The 18,832-nt window shown below is 41.2% G+C and overlaps 1 protein-coding gene across 2 annotated transcripts in view; it reads left to right on the plus strand.

Annotated features, from left to right (window-relative positions):
* Positions 1-8,647: 8,647 nt before the first annotated feature.
* Positions 8,648-18,832, plus strand: part of LOC118361087 (thymocyte selection-associated high mobility group box protein TOX-like) — a 127,181-nt gene continuing 116,996 nt past the window's right edge. Inside the window, exon 1 of one of the 2 annotated variants that reach the window (XM_035740839.2) lies at positions 8,648-9,270. In XM_035740839.2, the coding sequence (XP_035596732.1) occupies positions 9,181-9,270 (90 nt within the window). In that variant the 5' untranslated portion in view covers positions 8,648-9,180. The remainder of the gene's footprint in view (positions 9,271-18,832) is intronic. The other variant, XM_035740840.2, reaches the window with a different exon arrangement.

The raw sequence follows: 18,832 nt of genomic DNA on the forward strand, positions 1-18,832 counted from the left end.
TCAATATTCACAAAGTCGCAGGGCTAGACGGATTACCAGGATGTGTACTCAGAGCATGCCCTGACCAACTGGCAAGAGCCTTCACTAACATTTTCAACCTGTCCCTCACCGAGTCTGTAATACCTACATGTTTCAAGCAGACCACCATAGTTCCTGTACCCAAGAACACCAAGGTAACCTCCCTAAATGACTACCGACCCATAGCAATCACATCTGTAGCCATGAAGTGCTTTGAAAGGTTGGTAATGGCTCACAACAACACCATAATCCCAGAAACCCTAGACCCACTCCAATTCGTATACTTCCCCAATAGATCAACAGATGACACAATCTCTATTGCACTCCGCACTGCCCTTTCCCACCTGGACAAAAGGAAAACCTACGTGAGAAAGCTGTTCAACTGAGCGTTCAACACCATAGTGCCCTCAAAGCTCATCACTAAGCTATGGACCCTGGGACCTAACACTTCCCTCTGCAGCTGGATCCTGGACTTCCTGATTGGCCGCCCCCAGGTGGTGAGGGTAGGCAACAACATGTCTGCCATGCTCCGCAACAGTGGGACCCCTCAGGGGTGCGTGCTCAGTCCCCTCCTGTACTCCCTGTTCACTCATGACTGCACGGCCAGGCATAACTCCAACACCATCATTAAGTTTTCCGACGACACAACGGTGGTAGGCCTGATCACCGACAACGATGATACAGCCTATAGGGAGGAGGTCAGAGACCTGGTAGTGTCGTACCAGGACAACAACCAACGTGATCAACACAAAGGTGGACTACAGGAAAAGGAGGGCCAAGCACGCCCTTACTCATCGACAGGGCTGTAGAGGAGCAGGTTGAGAGCTTCAAGTTCCTTGGCGTCCACATCACCAACAAACTGTCATGGTCCAAACACTCACAGACAGTCATGAAGAGGGCACAACAACACCTATTCCCCTTCAGGAGACAAAACACATTTGGCATTGGTCCTCAGATCCTCAAAAACGTTCTACAGCTGCACCATCGAAAGCATCCTGACGGGTTGCATCACCACCTGGTATGGCAACTGCTCGGCCTCAGATCGCAAGGCCCTACAGAGGGTAGTGTGTATGGCCCAGTACATAACTGCGGCCAAGCTTCCTGCCATCCAGGACCTCTATACCAGGCGGTGTAAGAGGAAGGCCCTAGAAAATTGCAACCAGTCTAGCCATAGACTGTTCTTTCTGCTAATTCACGGCAAGAGGTACCAGAGTGCCAAGTCTAGCTCCAAAAGGCTTCTTAACAGGTTCTACCCCCAAGCCATAAGACTGCTGAACAGCTACTAAAATGGCTACCCAAACTATTTGCTTTGACAACCCCCTTTTTACGCTGCGGCTACTCGCTGTTCATTATCTATGCATAGTCACTTTACCCCTACCTACATGTACATATTACCTTAATTACCTCAATTAACCTGTACCCCCGCACATTGACTTAGCACCCTTACCCCCTGTATATAGCCACATTATTGTTACTCTTTAATTTTTTTTACTTCAGTTTATTTAGTAAATATTTTCTTAACTCTTAAATCGGTCTTCTCACGAAAACATCTGTATCTTCCGAACGGTTTGGCCAAACGGTTTGCCCACTCTATAGAAAGGTGAGACTCTCAGGAACACATACACTACCATTAAACAGTTTGGGGTCACTGAGAAATGTCCTTGTTTTTGAGCACATTTTTGGTCCATTAAAATAACATCAAATTGATCAGAAATACAGTGTAGACATTGTTAATGTTGTAAATGACTATTGTAGCTGGAAACGGCAGATTTTTATGGAATATCTACATAGACATACAGAGGCCCATTATCAGCAACCATCACTCCTGTGTTCCAATGGCACACTGTGTTAGCTAATCCAAGTTTATAATTGAAAAGGCTAGTTGATCATTAAAAAACCCTTTTGCATTTATGTTAGCACAGCTGAAAACTGTTGTACTGATTAAAGAAGCAATAAAACTGGCCTTCTTTAGATTAGATGAGTATCTGGAGCATCAGCATTTGTGGGTTCGATTACAGGCTCAAAATGGCTAGAAACAAAGACCTTTCTACTGAAACTCGTCAGTCTATTCTTGTTCTGAAAAATTAAGGCTATTCCATACGAGAAATTGTCAATAAACTGAAGATCTCATACAACGCTGTGTACTCCCTTCACAGAACAGAGCAAACTGAGCCAGTTTAGAAAGAGAACCAGAATAGAAAGAGGAGTGGGAGGCCCTGGTGCACAACTGAGCAAGAAGACAAGTACATTAGAGTGTCTAGTTTGAGAAACAGACGCCTCACAAGTCCTCAACTGGCAGCTTCATTAATTAGTATCCGCAAAACACCCGTTTCAATGTCTACAGTGAAGAGGCGACTTCGGATGCTGGCCTTCTAGGCAGGGTTCCTCTGTCCAGTGTCTGTGTTCTTTTGCCCATCTTAATATTTTCTTTTTATTGGCCCATCTGAGATATGGCTTTTTCTTTGCAACTTTGCCTGGAAGGCCAGCATTCTGGAGTTGCCTCTTCACTGTTGACGTTGAGACTGTTTTTTTGCAGGTACTATTTAATGAAGCTGCCAGATAACCTTTTTGGGCAAAAGCTCAACATCAAAACTCACAAGAACAGACAATGACTCTTCTGTTTCACAACTCACACTACCCTGTCTGCGTCTTACCAAGCGAAGAGCATCTCAAACACTGGGAATCTTCCCCTTCAGTTGGTCCACTTTCACATTTACCGCTACACCAGTAATCACTCCTTTCAATGGCTCCCTTTTCTTGAGCGCAAAACAGGTCACAGCTCTTGTCCTCATCAGTGTGGCGTGGAGCTCCCTATCCCTCTGACTGGCAGAAACACAAACAGTGATCACAAGACCACTATGGGTTATCTTCACCGATTTCACAGCTACCAACTCCATTTTCACCCACCCTGCAACCACGCATGGATCAGCCAAAAGGCAGGGGTCCACTTTATCCAAAAATGGCACTCCTACCGTCACAGAAACATCTTTATCCTGACCATCGGTGCAAGCCTCGGGCTCCGAGAACTTCACCACACCTGCCACTTCCAATAATTCACTTCCATTTCACCTCCAGACCTCGATCCAATTTACGGCTCACTCTGCTTACACATTCTACTTCCACGAACCATCTCCCTTTTATCCACCATTGTCAACCGTTTCAAGCTCACCCTCTACCTCCCTCACTCCCTTCGACCTCCTCCGCCTCTCTTTTCCCCTCCATTCCTCCTTATAATACTATTGCACTTCTCCTAACATACAGTGAGCTCCAAACTTTTGAAGCTCATTGTGCATCTGGTTCTTGCCCTCTCAAGGGACGCCATATTTCCCTCGCGGTCCTCCCTCCTCCCTCCAAGCACCACTCTACCTCATCTCGTAAAAATCAAATCTCACTTTCATTCTCAGGCACAGTGCAAGAAACTAAAACCATTAACATAATGAAACTCTGAAGCTAAGCAGAGTTTGTCCTGGAGGGGAGACCAGATGCTGGTGGAAGGGGTGTTGGAGGGCCACTAGGAGGCACTCTTTCCTCTGGTCCCAAAAAATAAATATCCCGACGGCCCAAGGCAGTGATTGGGGACATTGCCCTGTGTAGGGTGTCTTTCGGATGGGATGTTAAAACGGGTGTCCTGACTCTCTGTGGTCACTAAAGATCCCATGGCACTTATCGTAAGAGTAAGGGTGTTAACCCTGGTGCTCTGGCTATTCCCAATCTGCCCTCATACCATCACTGTCACCTAATCATCCCCAGCTTTCAATGGGCTCATTCATCCCCCCTCCTCTCCCCTGTAACTATTGCCCAAGTCATTGCTGTAAATTAGAACAAGTTCTCAGTCAATTTACCTGGTAAAATAAGTTAAATAGGTGAAATAAATCAAATGAAACAGAATTAAACTATATAATTCTAAGAATTGCATAAACATGCAGGTTTGGGAAGTTACAGAGTGGTGAGGAGGAGGAGTCTGCTGTGTCCAGGTGCGCCTTCACCATTCATTTTCTGGATTCAGGTTCACTCAAATATCGTTTGAAGCTTTGTTTTACTATTGACAGTTACAGCTGTTTTGCGATTCTATATCGATTCGCTATCCTTAACTATTTGTCATCTAATGTATTCGTTTCACTCTCTGAATTGTTTAAACAAACTTTTTGCCACTTTTCGATATCAGGGCATAAAAACTACAGTCTGTGTCCTGAATTAGACTGGTGTGCATATGCGCCCAGATTATCCTGTCCCAAACTAGTTTTCCCCAGTTTTGCCTGGCTAAACTATCTGGCTAGTTTTCGTCCTGATTGACAAAAATCTAAAATACTGCACCCTCAACTTGAATGTATAACTAGCAAATAAGCATTGATGTAATTAAGTCATTTGTTGGACTGAAACGTTTAAATTATTTATTGTTTTGTTGAATAGTCATAACTGGTTTGAGCTATCTGTCATTTCATAAGACAACGGTGGCGAAGGACATCAATTACTTTAACTCGGATCCATGTTCAATTTTGAGATCCACCGGCGTCATTGGCGTAGCGTTAGCTGGACGTTTCTGACTGGTCTTGGAACTTCCCATTTGGCTCGATTGGATATGTAGTGACTTGTGTTGGGCGAACTTTATTTTAAAACGTTATTTTAAATGACTATCGTATTTGTTGATTAAATCTGACTTTATTAGTAGAATGAGTAATCCATTAATGTCACGAGTTCTTTGACAACTCTACAAAAAGAGCCAAAGGCTACAATGAATTAATGGCTAAATTATTTCTGGACACAAATGGTTCTCCTCAACACTCTATTAGGTCTACACATAAACGTATACTTCCAAGGACACAGAGCGGAGCTGTGATGAAACCTGCAACAATGTAATCTTATTCCATGCCATTTATATTACAGCAAAAGGATGAGTGAGCTCTTTGGCATTGTTTTATTTTAATGTGAAAGATAAAACAATTGTTGCCTTAAAGCATCCCAATGTTCTTTCAGACAAAGCAGATGAGGAATGAGGTTTGCATGCTTTCCGATTTTAGCAATGATTATGAAGCTACCAATTGTTAAAGACCATGGCAAAATTCTTCACGTTGGAACGAGGAAAGTTAAGTGTTATAAAAGTATAAGCTAATACAAATTGCCATTTGTCATTATGCTTCATCTAAGCTTAAAGTAAAAAATATATATATATGCAGATGATTTCATGGCATAACAATTAGCGTCACCTTTATCAAAACAATAACAAATAGGTGTAGGTTTAATGGTGAGTATTTATGAAGATAAATACAACAGAGAATAGGTCTCGTTGCTGATTACTGCCACGAAAGGTGATATATATTGTACATTCTCAAAGGAGTGCAAAATATGAACAGGAGCTGGATCTTATATGGCCAAGTGAGTGTAAATGTATAGGGAAAGGTTGAGCGAACTAGCTCCCTTTGACAGCTCACTGAATGTGATGGATTGTACTCCCTTCTCCTGTGATGTGCATGCACATTGATGTTGAAATGGCCTATCCATGGGACCATTGTCTTTCAATCATGTCAAGGCAAAGTACAGAATACACTCTGCAGCGCTGTGTTGTTATTATCATTCCACTAGTCTGTAGCAGATCATGCACCATGCACAAAATGGCTTATACAGTGCATTTGGAAAGTATTCAGACCCCTTCACTTCTTATTTTTCTGTTTGTTACGTCACAGCCTATTATAAAATGTATTAACCCCCCTCCCATCAATATACACATAATACCCAATAATGAGGGAGCAAAAACAGGTTTTTAGAAATGTTTGCAAAATTATTAAAAATAAAACCTGAAATATTACATTTACATAAGTATTCATACCCTTTACTCAGTACTTGAAGCACCTTTGACAGAGATTACAGCCTTGAGTCTTCTTGGGTATGACGCTACAAGCTTGGCACACCTGTATTTGTTGAATTTCTCCCATACTTGTCTCTGTCAGCCCTGTCAGGTTGGATGGGGTGCGCTGTTGCACAGCTATTTTCAGGTCTGTCCAGAAATGTTCGATCAGGCTCAAGTCCGGGCTCTGGCTGGGCTACTCAAGGACATTCAGAGACTTGTCCCGAAGCCACTCCTGCATTGTCTTGGCTATGTGCTTAGGGTCGTTGTCCTGTTGGAAGATGAACCTTCGCTCCAGTCTGAGGTCCTGAGCACTCCGGAGCAGGTTTTCATCAAGGATCTCTCTGTACTTTGCTCCGTTCATCTTTCCCTCGAACTTGACTAGTCTCCCAGTCCCTGATGCTGAAAAACATCCCCACAGCATGATGCTGCCACCACCACTCTTCACAGTAGGGATGGTATTGGCCAGGTAATGAGTGGTACCTGGTTTCCTCCAGACGTGACACTTGGCATTCAGGCAAATGAGTTCAATCTTGGTTTCATCAAACCTGAGAATCTTGTTTCTCATAATCTGAGAGTCCCTTAGGTGCTTTTGCCAAACTCCAAACGGGCAGTCATGTGCCTTTTACTGAGGAGTAGCTTCCGTCTGGCCACTCTACCACAAAGGCCTGATTAGTGGAGTGCTGCCTGACCAAGGCCCTTCTCCCCCGATTGCTCAGTTTGGCCGGCAGGCCAGCTCTAGGAAGAGTCTTAGTGGTTCCAAACCGCGTTCATTTAAGAATGATGGAGTCCACTGTGTTCTTGGGGACCTTCAATGTTTCAGAAATGTTTTGGTACCCTTTCCCAGATCTGTGCCTCGACATAATCCTGTCTCGGAGCTCTAAGGACAATTCCTGGTTTTTGCTCTGACATGCACTATCAACTGTGGGACCTTATGTAGACAGGTGTGTGTGCCTTTCCAATCATGTCCAATCAATTTAATTTACCACAGGTGGACTCCAATCAAGTTGAAGAAACATCTCAATGATAATATTTTTAATACATTTGCAAACATTTCCAAAAATATTTTTTTCATTTGGTCATTATGCGTAGATTGATGAGGATTTGTATTTATTTAATCAATTTTAGAATAAGGCTGCAGCGTAACAAAATGAGGAAAAAGTGAAGTGGTCTGAATACTTTCCAAATGCACTGTAATGTTTATCTAAAGTAGGTAAATATTTCAGGTGCCCAATTTGTTCAATACTGTATATTGTTGCTTGCAGCGTTCACAAATAGAGAGGGCAGACTTCTTCCATTCAAGCCTTCCACACCAGTCCTTAGAATGACTGTGATTTGCATTTACCAACCAAAAAACAAAGAATGTGGATCTTAATACATTTTTTAGTTGCAGTAGGTTATGTCATAATGCTATATTGCCAGGATAGGCCTTCAACAGTTTATTTGTAAACTCTAGATGTTCCCCTTATAGGGTAATGTATGACTGATAATGTTATTTTGACGGGAGACAACAACAATGTACTTGTAAACGATGGATGTTTCTTATGATTGGTTGTGGACCCGTTTCATTCTGGACCATATAGTGCATGCTGATTGTGTCGTGTGGACCGGACTGTATAGATTTGCCATTTGCCACACAGGGTTAACTCCGTGGCCCAGTGCCATAGATTCATGGGAATGGAATGTGGAGTGCTGTATGTGTAGAGCTCCCTTCCCCTGCAGCATTCACTGCCCACTGAATGCTAATGATCAGTATTATTCAAGAACAATTGATGGGCTAGCAAACAAACAAGATAATAAAATGACTTCTAAAGCTTTATTGTCCTTTAATTACTAAATGCTCTATGGCAATTAATGGAACAAAAACACTACCCGCTTTAATGCAAAATCAAATGTATTGTGGCTGGGGTTAAAACAATAGTATTTGTAAAAGCTGGATAATGTGATCTAGCTCACGATACTGCTGTTGACGAATAGTGCAAAAATGATTGTTGAGTTTGAGGTGGTCTTTACTGAGACATGTTCGTATAATACTATGCCCCATTGTCTCACACCAGTTTGTCTGCATAATAATTCTGTATCCTTTCAGATGTTCTTTAAACAAACTTAAACTTAAAGGCTTTATAGGGCATTGATAAATCATTTATAAACAAAGTCATAAAGGATATTATTCATTTTTAATTTGGTGGTTTAATAAATGTGGCATTACCCCTTTGCCACCCGTAGGATGACATTTGGTTACATGAATGATTTAAAAAAAGCAATGCAGCTCCAAATGCATTACTAAAGTGGATGTAACATGCAGCATATACTTTAGATCTGCATAAAGGATGCAAAGCCTACTAAATACATTGTAAATTGAATTAGCTATACTTTAATACATGTAATAATAAATATAATAACAAATATATGAGGTACAGTACTGAAGAATCCGCTGAGGGAAATTATCATTTTCAAGGGAACCCTTTTCTTGATCAGGTTCCAAATCAAAATGCTAGCTGCATTTAAATTGGAAATAAATGGTTGGTTCTAGGTTTTGCATATATATGTGATTTAAGAGGTTTGTGTTTAAGTATGAAAATAAATAAAAACCATGGAGAAACCATGCCTTGACAGCAGAATGTGGGTCCAAACGAGTTCCTTTCAGCTTGGCACACTAAAACAAATGGAACCTTTGGAAAGAAGTAGACCTTGTAGTAGCAGTGGGTTCTTTATAATGCACAGCCGTGCACACTACTACATTTCCAGCTAATCAGAATCGCGCAGTTGCAGAAAGGAGAGCGGTTGTCAAGGCAGCCCCCAATATCCCCTCCCCCTTTTCCCGTTTATCAGCAGAGGTCGCATGGCATATGGAGAACAGTCCAACCACTTCTCTGTCCTGGAACCAATGTATGAATATGCACCTCCGTGACAAAGCCTATGGAGTATGAGAACAGCGGGGGAAAAAGAAGCAACATTATTAGAGTCTTACGCTTTTTAAAATATATATTTTTAACATAAACAAAGGGGGGATATTTAATTTAATTAGTTCTGGAGTAGGTAATAGTATAACCGATCTGGATATTTGCAGTTACTTTTGTTCTACGGTTGAGTGATAACTGCATTTGGCTCTCCAAAGTGGACGCATCTTGTAGTCTAGCGAAAAAAGGACTGTGCATCACCGGGACGCGAGTTGGTGCAGAAGTTCGACCGCGAACGGATGTGAGGGAAGAGTGCACTGAGAACCTCAACCCCCTTTTCTTTCTCTCCTGGCTAAACAATAGAGTCAAAGTCAAAGACACTGAAACTGATTTCATGCCGTCAGTCTCACAGACCCTGACATGGACGTGAGATTTTATCCTACGCACCCGTCAAGTGTGGGTTCTGATCCAAGTTGTCTAAGCTCGTTGGACTATTACCACGCGAACAAGGTAAATACAAAGTGCAGTCCTCCTCGTGCGGTAGTACCATGAGTTTGAAGTCTACACGTTTTCTCACCTGCCCCCGCTTCTTCTTCAGCATGTCTGCAACATTTACGCAATGCTCGTGTAGGCTATGGAATGTGGTGTTTAAAAGCTTAATTTGTTTCCTTCTACAAAAAGTATGTTTTGAGATGGTGTTCGTTCCCTGACAACCCACACCTCCACATAGCCTAAACAACGTTTTTCTCTACTACATATCTTATTCAGTCAACATTTTCGGCATATGATATAACTATTCTAGTCTAGAACATATAGCTATTTTGCTTTAGGCTATGTTAAACACAAGTTGGATACCTGCTACAATATATAGGCTACATGATTGCTGTTAGAATCAGTCTAGGCTAACGTTACTTTTGATAAACCATCTCGCTGTTATCATAATGCATTGCTCTTACAGATGAATGAATGCACTTTCACGTTACCCAACATTTATAACCAGAGTGCGAATTACATTCGGTGGTCTGTTTTCTTTCACTGGACCTCCTGTGTGAACGCGCTTGCGTGTAATATAACATGTTTTATGGGCCTACTAGTAAAGACGTGTCATTTAACGGTAAACATTTTTTTTAAATGATCTTTTCATTTGGCATGAACACAGCCAGTCATGGTTTCGTCTTATTGTCAAACATATCACTTCAAAAAGTAGGAGACCTGCGCATGTTCGTTCAGTCCAAAATAATAATTTCATCCAAACAGTAGTATGCACTCGCGTCGTTAAATGAATGGAAAGAGACATCTGTAACGAAACACCTAAGTGTTATGACATTCGGCGATTGTCATTGGGTCTACTTTCTTGTTGCCTGAATTAATTTTGGAGTCTTGTTGACAAAATTACCTTTTTTTTTGTGGAAAGAACAGTTGGGACATCTGAAAAGGGGCTGAAATACAGGACAGGTCTCTGGATGATGAGTGCAACCACATGGGGAAACATGTTTTTAACCATGACACAGAGGTGGGGTTGTTGTTTCATTTGGAATAAGCTTTCCACTGTAGCAGCTGGCATACAATTGACATTTTAAACAAATAGGATAATGGTTAAATCATCATTATTTTAGAGACCCCCTCCAAAGTTTGGCTTTCTTACATTTTGGGCAGTCTTCATTTTTGCAATCTTTTTTAGATTTACTCTAGTCTTAGTCATTTTGACTTAAATACTATTAAGCTTAGTCACATTTTTGTCATTTGAATAAGGATTTGGTCCAGTTATTGTCAAAATGACAAAACCAGGGGGGCATTTTAGTCAACTAAATGCCCATTCATTTTTAGTTACATCACATTTGTGTTGCTTCATTAATCTATAATAAACATAAATCACTGACTTCGATGTGCACAAACATACATAGCCTTGTCCTGCCGACATATTTTTCAGCCTAACATCCTAGCGCATGATTCTCTCCCTAACAGCCAAATTGGCAGAAGACCACATTACTCTGCAGCAGATTTTTTTTAAATCACACCCTTGACAGGGCTCCAGAATAACATTTTCCCCTGGTGGAACTGGTGCTACTAACTTTTTCAGTTGGTGCCATGTCACCAGCCCATGATTTGGTCACACCAATTTTTTTCCTCCGTGTCACACAAACTATTATTTTTTTAAATCACTGTAGAAAGACATTCACAGTGCTTTAGGCTCTGTAATAGACCACTGAGATGGTAGGCTATTCAATAAATAAGTTGTTTCATCTAACATGTCCAAGCAGGAATGCATGATTAAAGATGTTGATGTGCAACTTAATCCAGTGATTGTCATGAATTGTGAGTTAACAATAGGGTATTGTTGTTATATTTTACTGTTAAAATAGGGCTCCAGAATTTTCAGAATTTTGTTCTTCAATAGATAATCTCTATTGCACCCTGCACTGCCCTCTGCCATCTGGACAAGAGTAACACCTATGTGAGAATGCTGTTAATTGACTACAGATCAGTGTGCAACACCATAGTGCCCTCCAAGCTCAACACTAAGCTCAGGCCTAGGACTAAACACCTCCCTCTGCAACTGGATCCTGGACTTCCTAAAGGGCTGTCCCCAGGTGGTGAGGGTAGGCAACAACACATCAGCCACACTGACCCTCAACACGGGGGCCCCTCAGGGCTGCGTGCTTAATCCCCTTCTGCACTCCCTGTTCACCCACGACTGCGTGGCTGTGCACGATTCCAACACCATCATTAAGTTTTCTGTCGACACAACCGTGGTAGGCCTGATCCCCGATGACAATGAGACAGCCTATAGGGAGGTCAGTGACCTGGCAGTGTGGTGTCAGGACAACAACCTCTCCCTCAACATCAGCAAGACAATGGAGCTGATGGTAGACTACAGAAACGGAGGCCCGAGCACACCCCCAACAACATCGACAGGGCTGTAGTGGAGCGGGCCGAGAGCTTCAACTTCCACGGTGTCCACATCACTAAGGAATTAACATGGTCCACACACACACCAACACAATCGTGAAAAAAGAGGCTGAAAATAATTGGCATGGGCCCTCAAATCCTCAAAAAGTTCTACAGCTGTACAATTGATAGCATCTTGACTAGGGCTGTTACGGTGACCATATTACCACCACACTGGCGGACACGAGTCATGACCGTAGTCTAATTCACGGTAACTTGGCTTATCCAAGCTCTGATGCTGCTGATTGTCATTAGTAGCCTATCAAGCGTCCTACATTCACTATTTATGGTCATATATTACCTTTTTTCCCCCATGCCCCTGTTCCGAGACAGGGGCATGATAATGGTCCATTCTAAATCAAAACTAATTTCATATCTATATTATTTAGTATATGTGAAGACAATATTAAATACAGAATAGTCAGATAGGTGAAAATATTAGCCTGTCACTTGTGAATGATGTATTATCACTTGTGAATGATGCCCAGAGTGTGCAGTAAGGCAAGAAACAGCGCATGCCTTTTTCCCCCAGACTTTTCCCAATTATAGTCGCACACCTCATGTAGCCTAGCCCATAGGCCTATATGTTTTGATAAGGTTTGTATCACAACTAAAGTGGCTACATAACTTCTTAAAATTAAGCACATTAATCCACTTCACAACTGGTGTAGAGCCTAACTGGCATACATAGGCGGCAAGTGAGTTTCAAGTTTGAGCAAGATCATTTTTAGGGGGAATTACGGCCACACAGGGGGGATGCTGCCGGAAAATTGGAGGCCTGGTGAAAATATTATGAAGTGCTTGTCAAATTGTGAATGAGAGACTGATGAGTTGTGTGCAGCCTGCACAAGAAACAAATCAGAGCTCATGACTTTCATGCAACACTTTTTTTCAGATCATCATTACTGTCGCATCATGCAAGCTTTAGAATCTATTAAAATCCAAACATATAACCCAACATTTGTATCACAACTAAAGTTGCATAAATACTAAGAATATAGGAGGACTTGTTTCTTTGTTAACTGCTCAACACAGAATAGCCGCATGTGCACATCCTTTCTATGTTATTCAGCTAAATTCAATTGTATTCTTCATACTCTATAATAATAAAAAATAATGCCACATAATTCTAAGCAAATCTTGTCTGCTAAATGAACTACTGTAGGCCACAGCCATAAGGCGTAGCCATATCAGGGCCTAAAATAAGGACAACTCACAGTCTGCATCAGTGACTTGTAGGCTATGCATGGAAGCTAGGAGATTAACGGTCAATTACCGTGAGACTGACCGTTATTTGCTTGACAATCACAGACTGACAAAATATCATGACTGCCACAGCCCTAATCTTGAATGGCTGCATCACCGCTTGGTATGGCAACTGGTTGGCATCTGACCGCAAGGCGCTACACTCACAATAGCCAATGCGCAATTGTGTTATGTTGCGGGCTTCGTATCTTAAAGCCATATCAAATATCTTCGTTGTAAAATAGTTCCTATATTGAGCTCAATATTAAGAGATGAAAATTAAATTATTAAAGTCGTTTCTTCCAAAGCTATGTATTTCCCACAATTGAATTTTGAAATGTTATACAACAGACACCTTTTTTCCCTCTCCCAGAGTGCACATCAAGTGGCTCGCTCATCACAGAAGCAGGCCCCAGAGAAACAGGCAAAGGGGCTACAGTAGGCACTTTCATTACAGGAATCATGAGGATAATGCAGTTTATTGTTTGACCAAATTTAGCAGAAAGAAAAAAACACGTTTTGAAACTTTTGAGTGAGGTGACCATGTAATGAATGTTCAGCTCGCACTGATGCGATCAATTAAAAATGTAACTTGCACAGCCAAGTCAAAGGGTCGCAAAATGCAACTAAATGGTCGCAGTCTGGAACCCTGTCCCTTGACATACCGTAGCTATGTTGTAATCAAAGTTATGTCATAAGTAGTGGTTACAGCAAGCTAACTAGCTAGCATTATCAATCTGTTATTACCTGAGCTTATATATTGGAATGATGTGCTTTCCGATGTCTTTTGAGGTTGGTAGTATTTTTCCCTGTCAACCTGTCTCCCTGTCAGCGATATAACAAACGCTGTCTTTTCCCGTGGAAATCATTGCATTCTTGTCTTGTTTGAATCGACCTTATACGTAAAGTGGCTCCAAATGTCGCTATTTTTTCTACCAGGAGCTTGTACCACTGGGAGAGTAGCCATGCCTAATTCACATGATTGATTTGTTGTCGCCAGATTGGAGAACGGTTGCCTGGCAGAGAGGTGACTCGTGAATGACCTGGGCATGGTATATATTTTCCACCGCATTGCAACAGTTTAATGAGAAAGCCTTACAAGCCTTACAATCCTGCTCATGTCATGCATGCTTTTGATTAGACCAAACAAAATAACACTGAAAAGCTCTCAATGTCTCCAAAAACTCTTGTCAAATCCACTGACGAGTAAGATTTTAGTCACAGAGAACATTTAGTTAACATTTAGTTTCCGTCAACAGAAATGACAAAAATGCTTTGTTTAGTTATAGTATTTTTCTGGGTCTATTCAGTCAGTTATCGTCTCGTTATTTTAGGGGGGTCATGTCTCAATCAGGGGGTCTGAGACCCTCTCTGGGCCGCTGTAATCCATACCTTCTTGGATTATTTTCAATCACCTTGTACGGTAGGTAAGCTACTGCTCTCGTTCTGAGATGCTATCCCGTCAGATGAATTAGCATGTTGGATCAAAATAGGCCATGGGCTATTTGTCCATATTGTCCGTATCTTTGATGATTATGAGTCCCAATCATGGTGTCTCACTGTGAGATGACTACTAAAATGGTTTTAGAGATGCATCTTTTTACACCCCACTGCTTCAGTTCTCAAACTTTTTTCTTTTAACGTATTTAATTGTTATGCACCTGCAACAAGATAGCTCAGATGTGCGAGTGCATTTTTGAATGTTGAAATGGAACACAACAACAGTAGATGTACCGGTATCAAATAAATGATTTAATTACACACAAGAAACACTTTTCAATGAGAAAACAGAAATCCACTTTGGGTTTAAAAAAAGGACCACTTCCAGTGTGCGGCTGTGACCTCCCCTCCCCGTGCCGACTCCGGTGGGGGGAGCTTTTAACTCCTGGAAAATATGCAAAATAATAGCTCTCAGTCATCAAACATACTACATGTAAAGGCCTGTAAAACGTATTATGCCAATTACAGTACATTTCTCTGGAATACACTTGCACGTTTCTAACACGTAACACTGAGTGTACAAAACATTAGGAACACCTGCTCTTTCTATTGCATAGACTGACCAGGTCAATGCTGTAATCCCTTATTGATGTCACTTGTTAAATCCACTTCAATTATTGTAGAGGAAGGGGAGAAGACAGGTTAAAGAAGGATTTTTAGGCCTTGAGACAATTGAGAAGTGGATTGTGTATGTGTGCCATTCAGAGGGTGAATGTGAAAGACAAAAGATTTAAGTGCCTTTGAATGGGGTATGGTAGCAGATGCCAAGCGCACTGATTTGACTGTGTCAAGAACTGTAAAGCTGCTGAGTTTTTCACGCTCAACAGTTTCCCGTGTGTGTCAAGAATGGTCCATCACCCAAATGACATCCAGCCAACTTGACACAACTGTGGGAAGCATTAGGATCAACATGGGCCAGCATCCCTGTGGAACACTTTAGACCGAGGTTCTCCCACTTCTTTTTCACCCATGCAGGTGTCAGCTGCCCCTCCAGCTCACACTCCTTCACATATATTCTTAACAGGCATAAGATGAAGTACAACATTAACCAAAACATAGCTAGACTGCCACATAATTTGTCAAATTGGAAGGTGAAACAGTAACGAGTGCATTTTACCATTGCTTTCACCATAACAGCTTATGTGCAATGAAACTACACAGATAAACAGTGACAAATCAGGAGAACTAGGGGATTATTATTAGAGAAGTGTTGGGACTAGCTAGCTCTTGATCATGACTCTCGGTTCCATTACATTACACGTAAGAGTCATTGGACGAAGACGTCTTCTGTTGGGTGGAGTTTTGTTAAGATTCCCACATTGCTTGTCTGCTAAATGACTTAAATGTAAATGTAATGCTTGCGGTAGCACTTGTTTACGGAAAACAGATGGAAGACGAGGCAGCCACATGTGCTAATTAGCTATCAAGCATGCTCCGAACTCCTGTGTGTAAGGGTAACTCAGGAAGTGTAGTGGAAGTGTAGTTTCATCGGACGGAGACACCCATAGCTGTATGGATCTGTTCAAAACTACTACAGTAAGTGTATCTTCTTTCTCGCCGATGAAAGATAAGGGCCATATGTTTTAAAAGCCAGATAGGAAACAATGATTATTGACGTTTTTTAAACGTTAAAACTCAAAGAGTCGGGATTGTAGTTCACACGAGGCAGTCGTGGGCAAAGCTAATGGCTGTGAACTTTAGGGAGAGGGCGGAATGCCACCTAGAGTTTTGGAGCTGTGACCAGCACCACTGTGGAAAATAGGAATATGGGCTGGCACGTTACTAACGTTAGCTATAACACAGCTAGTGACAATGCACAGTGCATTGGCAAGAGGACTAACTATGTCCACATTACTTATTCAAACCCTTTTCTTGTGGAATTTCTCCTGCTGATTTCACTACTGAATTAAATGCCTTGTATTGTCATCAGACCTTGTAACAGTTTGAACAAGCCCTGGTATTTACAACAAGTAGCTCTCTAACTCAGTTGATATCAAATATGAAGTTATCTTTAAACAACAAGAAAGTAACCCTATAGCTAACATTACTGTTCAAACAGTTATAACCTTTAGTCCTACTATTGTGCTAAATGCACGGCAGGCAGCAGATCTGTTTTCAATGATGTAACATTATGATGAAATAGTTCGCTATTCGCCGTCCTCCAAGTTGTTTTGTTGTTTACATGAAGCTATCTATCAAAACGCTCAGCCCTCCCTTTTCCAATGTATTGTGGCTGTGAAATTCCCGAAAAGTGTGCAGAGAATTCTACTAGATGAAAAACCAAAATTAGTATAATATCCTGGCATTTAAAGCATAGTCGATTTTCACAGATGCACATACTCCTATTTTCACATACTGAGAATGTGTCATGCACAATTGCGTTGTTTCCCCACTATAAATTGATTTCTGTAGTGCATCCCCATATCTAATTGATCAGCTGTTGTCAAAGCCAAAGTGAGTGTGACATCTGGGCATTTAAAGTATACTTTGTGTTTGAAATGTCTATTAAACATGATTTTTTTCCCGCATACTATTCGCCTACTATTTAGGATGCAATTATGGGTAGTAGGACACGGCCAGTATCTCAGGAAGAAAGAACGCATAAAGTTGGCTATAATAGGCTACAATGGAATGCTCCAAAATATGTATTCGGTCCCTTGAATCTCAGGTATTTATTTGAAATATTTAAAGGTGGCCTATGCTTCTGGTTGATAGGTCCCTCACAAGGCGAGATTACAATCATCCCACATGTAACATTAACTGCCTTCACTGGCATTACAAATGAGACGGAGACCATTGGGACCGACTGATCTCATTTTAACAAGGTGCACAGGGTCAGTTTCTTATCCTCAAACCGTTGTCAAACTGGCTGTCTCATTTAAGAGTGGCATCAACCTCTCTAATGTAGGCCATATCTATATCTGATCTATCAGTAGCTAATCGTTTTAGGTGGGCTCTGCTGCCGAGATCCTCAGGAATTTTGAAACATACCCTTTCAGAGATGGAAAGGAGAGGCAAGAGTCTCATGATTGCTCATTTCCATGACAAGATAATATGCCATTAGCAGACACTTTTATTTAAAGCGACTTCCAGCAGTGCGTGTATAAATGATCAAATGGGTGGCCACAGCGGGAGTCGAACCCATTTTTAACACCATGCTCAACCAACTGAGCTACACAGGTGCTGTTTTAGGTTTTTGTTGCACACTTCCTAATTAGACATTGTGATCCCTGGTTAAACCTATGACGTATTTTGGGAGGAGAGATGAGAATATGATTGGCTTAACGGTGAGGTGATTTGCCTAAAAAAAAGGTCCCGGAAAGATTTGCTGGCTGCAGTATGCCCCTTGAATATCCATCCTCAAGCCGAATCACATCTCTGAAAATATGGGAGAATTAACAATTCTTGTTTCTTACTATCCCCCTGAAAAGCAATTTGCAGCCTGAGGAATCGTTTTTCTTTTCATAGGTCTTGAATTAACAAGTCTCACGTGTCTCACCAAAGCTTGATTGGAAAACACGATAAAACATTTTCTGGTATAGATAAAAAGGTATGTTTCTTTGCCAGCATTTTGTCAGAGCAAATGTACTACTTACTTTCAAATCCACATAGGTTACAAACCTTGTTATGGTAACTAATTAGCATGCTTATGAGGCACCCAGAGAATCAAGAATGGTGTAGGTCTGTTTTAGCATACAACTGTTCATTTTAGTGTGACTGCTCTTACATATTTTAAAGGTATTTCAAGGAAATTAATTTCAGTAAGAGGTTAATCAATGACCCTATGATTCAGTTCAACTGACCATGGCACTCTCAATAATTGGTTGAAATGTCTTGATGAGAGAAAATGTAAAGGCTTTTTTTTCAGATTTCATTTTTATATGGCTCCAAAGCATTGCATGTCAATTCCTCCATAATGTCTATAACACCCTATAGCTAGCCATTTTACCTGGTGGAGCTGAACCGTGCACATTTGAGTGCAAATGGAATTCTGTGAAATTATCACGAGAGGGGCTGCTGGAGAAGGAAAAGAGAATTGGTAAGGAGTTGAGACTTTCACATGTCCATGAATAACTCTGAATAATGTCTGTGATAATACGTCTCTCTTACTCTGTGGCGCTCCCGCAGCCTAGAAATAACATCAAACGTTGTAATTACTGCTGTCTTTGTGCTACTTTGGAATATGAACCAGTACTATGTTTTAGTGTTCTCTACCTTTGCTTTCAGCACATCAAGTAATTGCTGCATAGGTTGTCTGTAAACCATAGAAAATAATGGAGTTGAACTACATTTTTTCTACTGCCACTTCTAGATGTTTTGTTCAGCTGTAATTATGTATGGTCTTCTATTCTGTCATCCAGCACGTTCAGTTTGTTTT

The sequence above is a fragment of the Oncorhynchus keta genome, chromosome 28 (assembly GCF_023373465.1).
Source record: "Oncorhynchus keta strain PuntledgeMale-10-30-2019 chromosome 28, Oket_V2, whole genome shotgun sequence".
Classification (NCBI taxonomy): domain Eukaryota; kingdom Metazoa; phylum Chordata; class Actinopteri; order Salmoniformes; family Salmonidae; genus Oncorhynchus; species Oncorhynchus keta.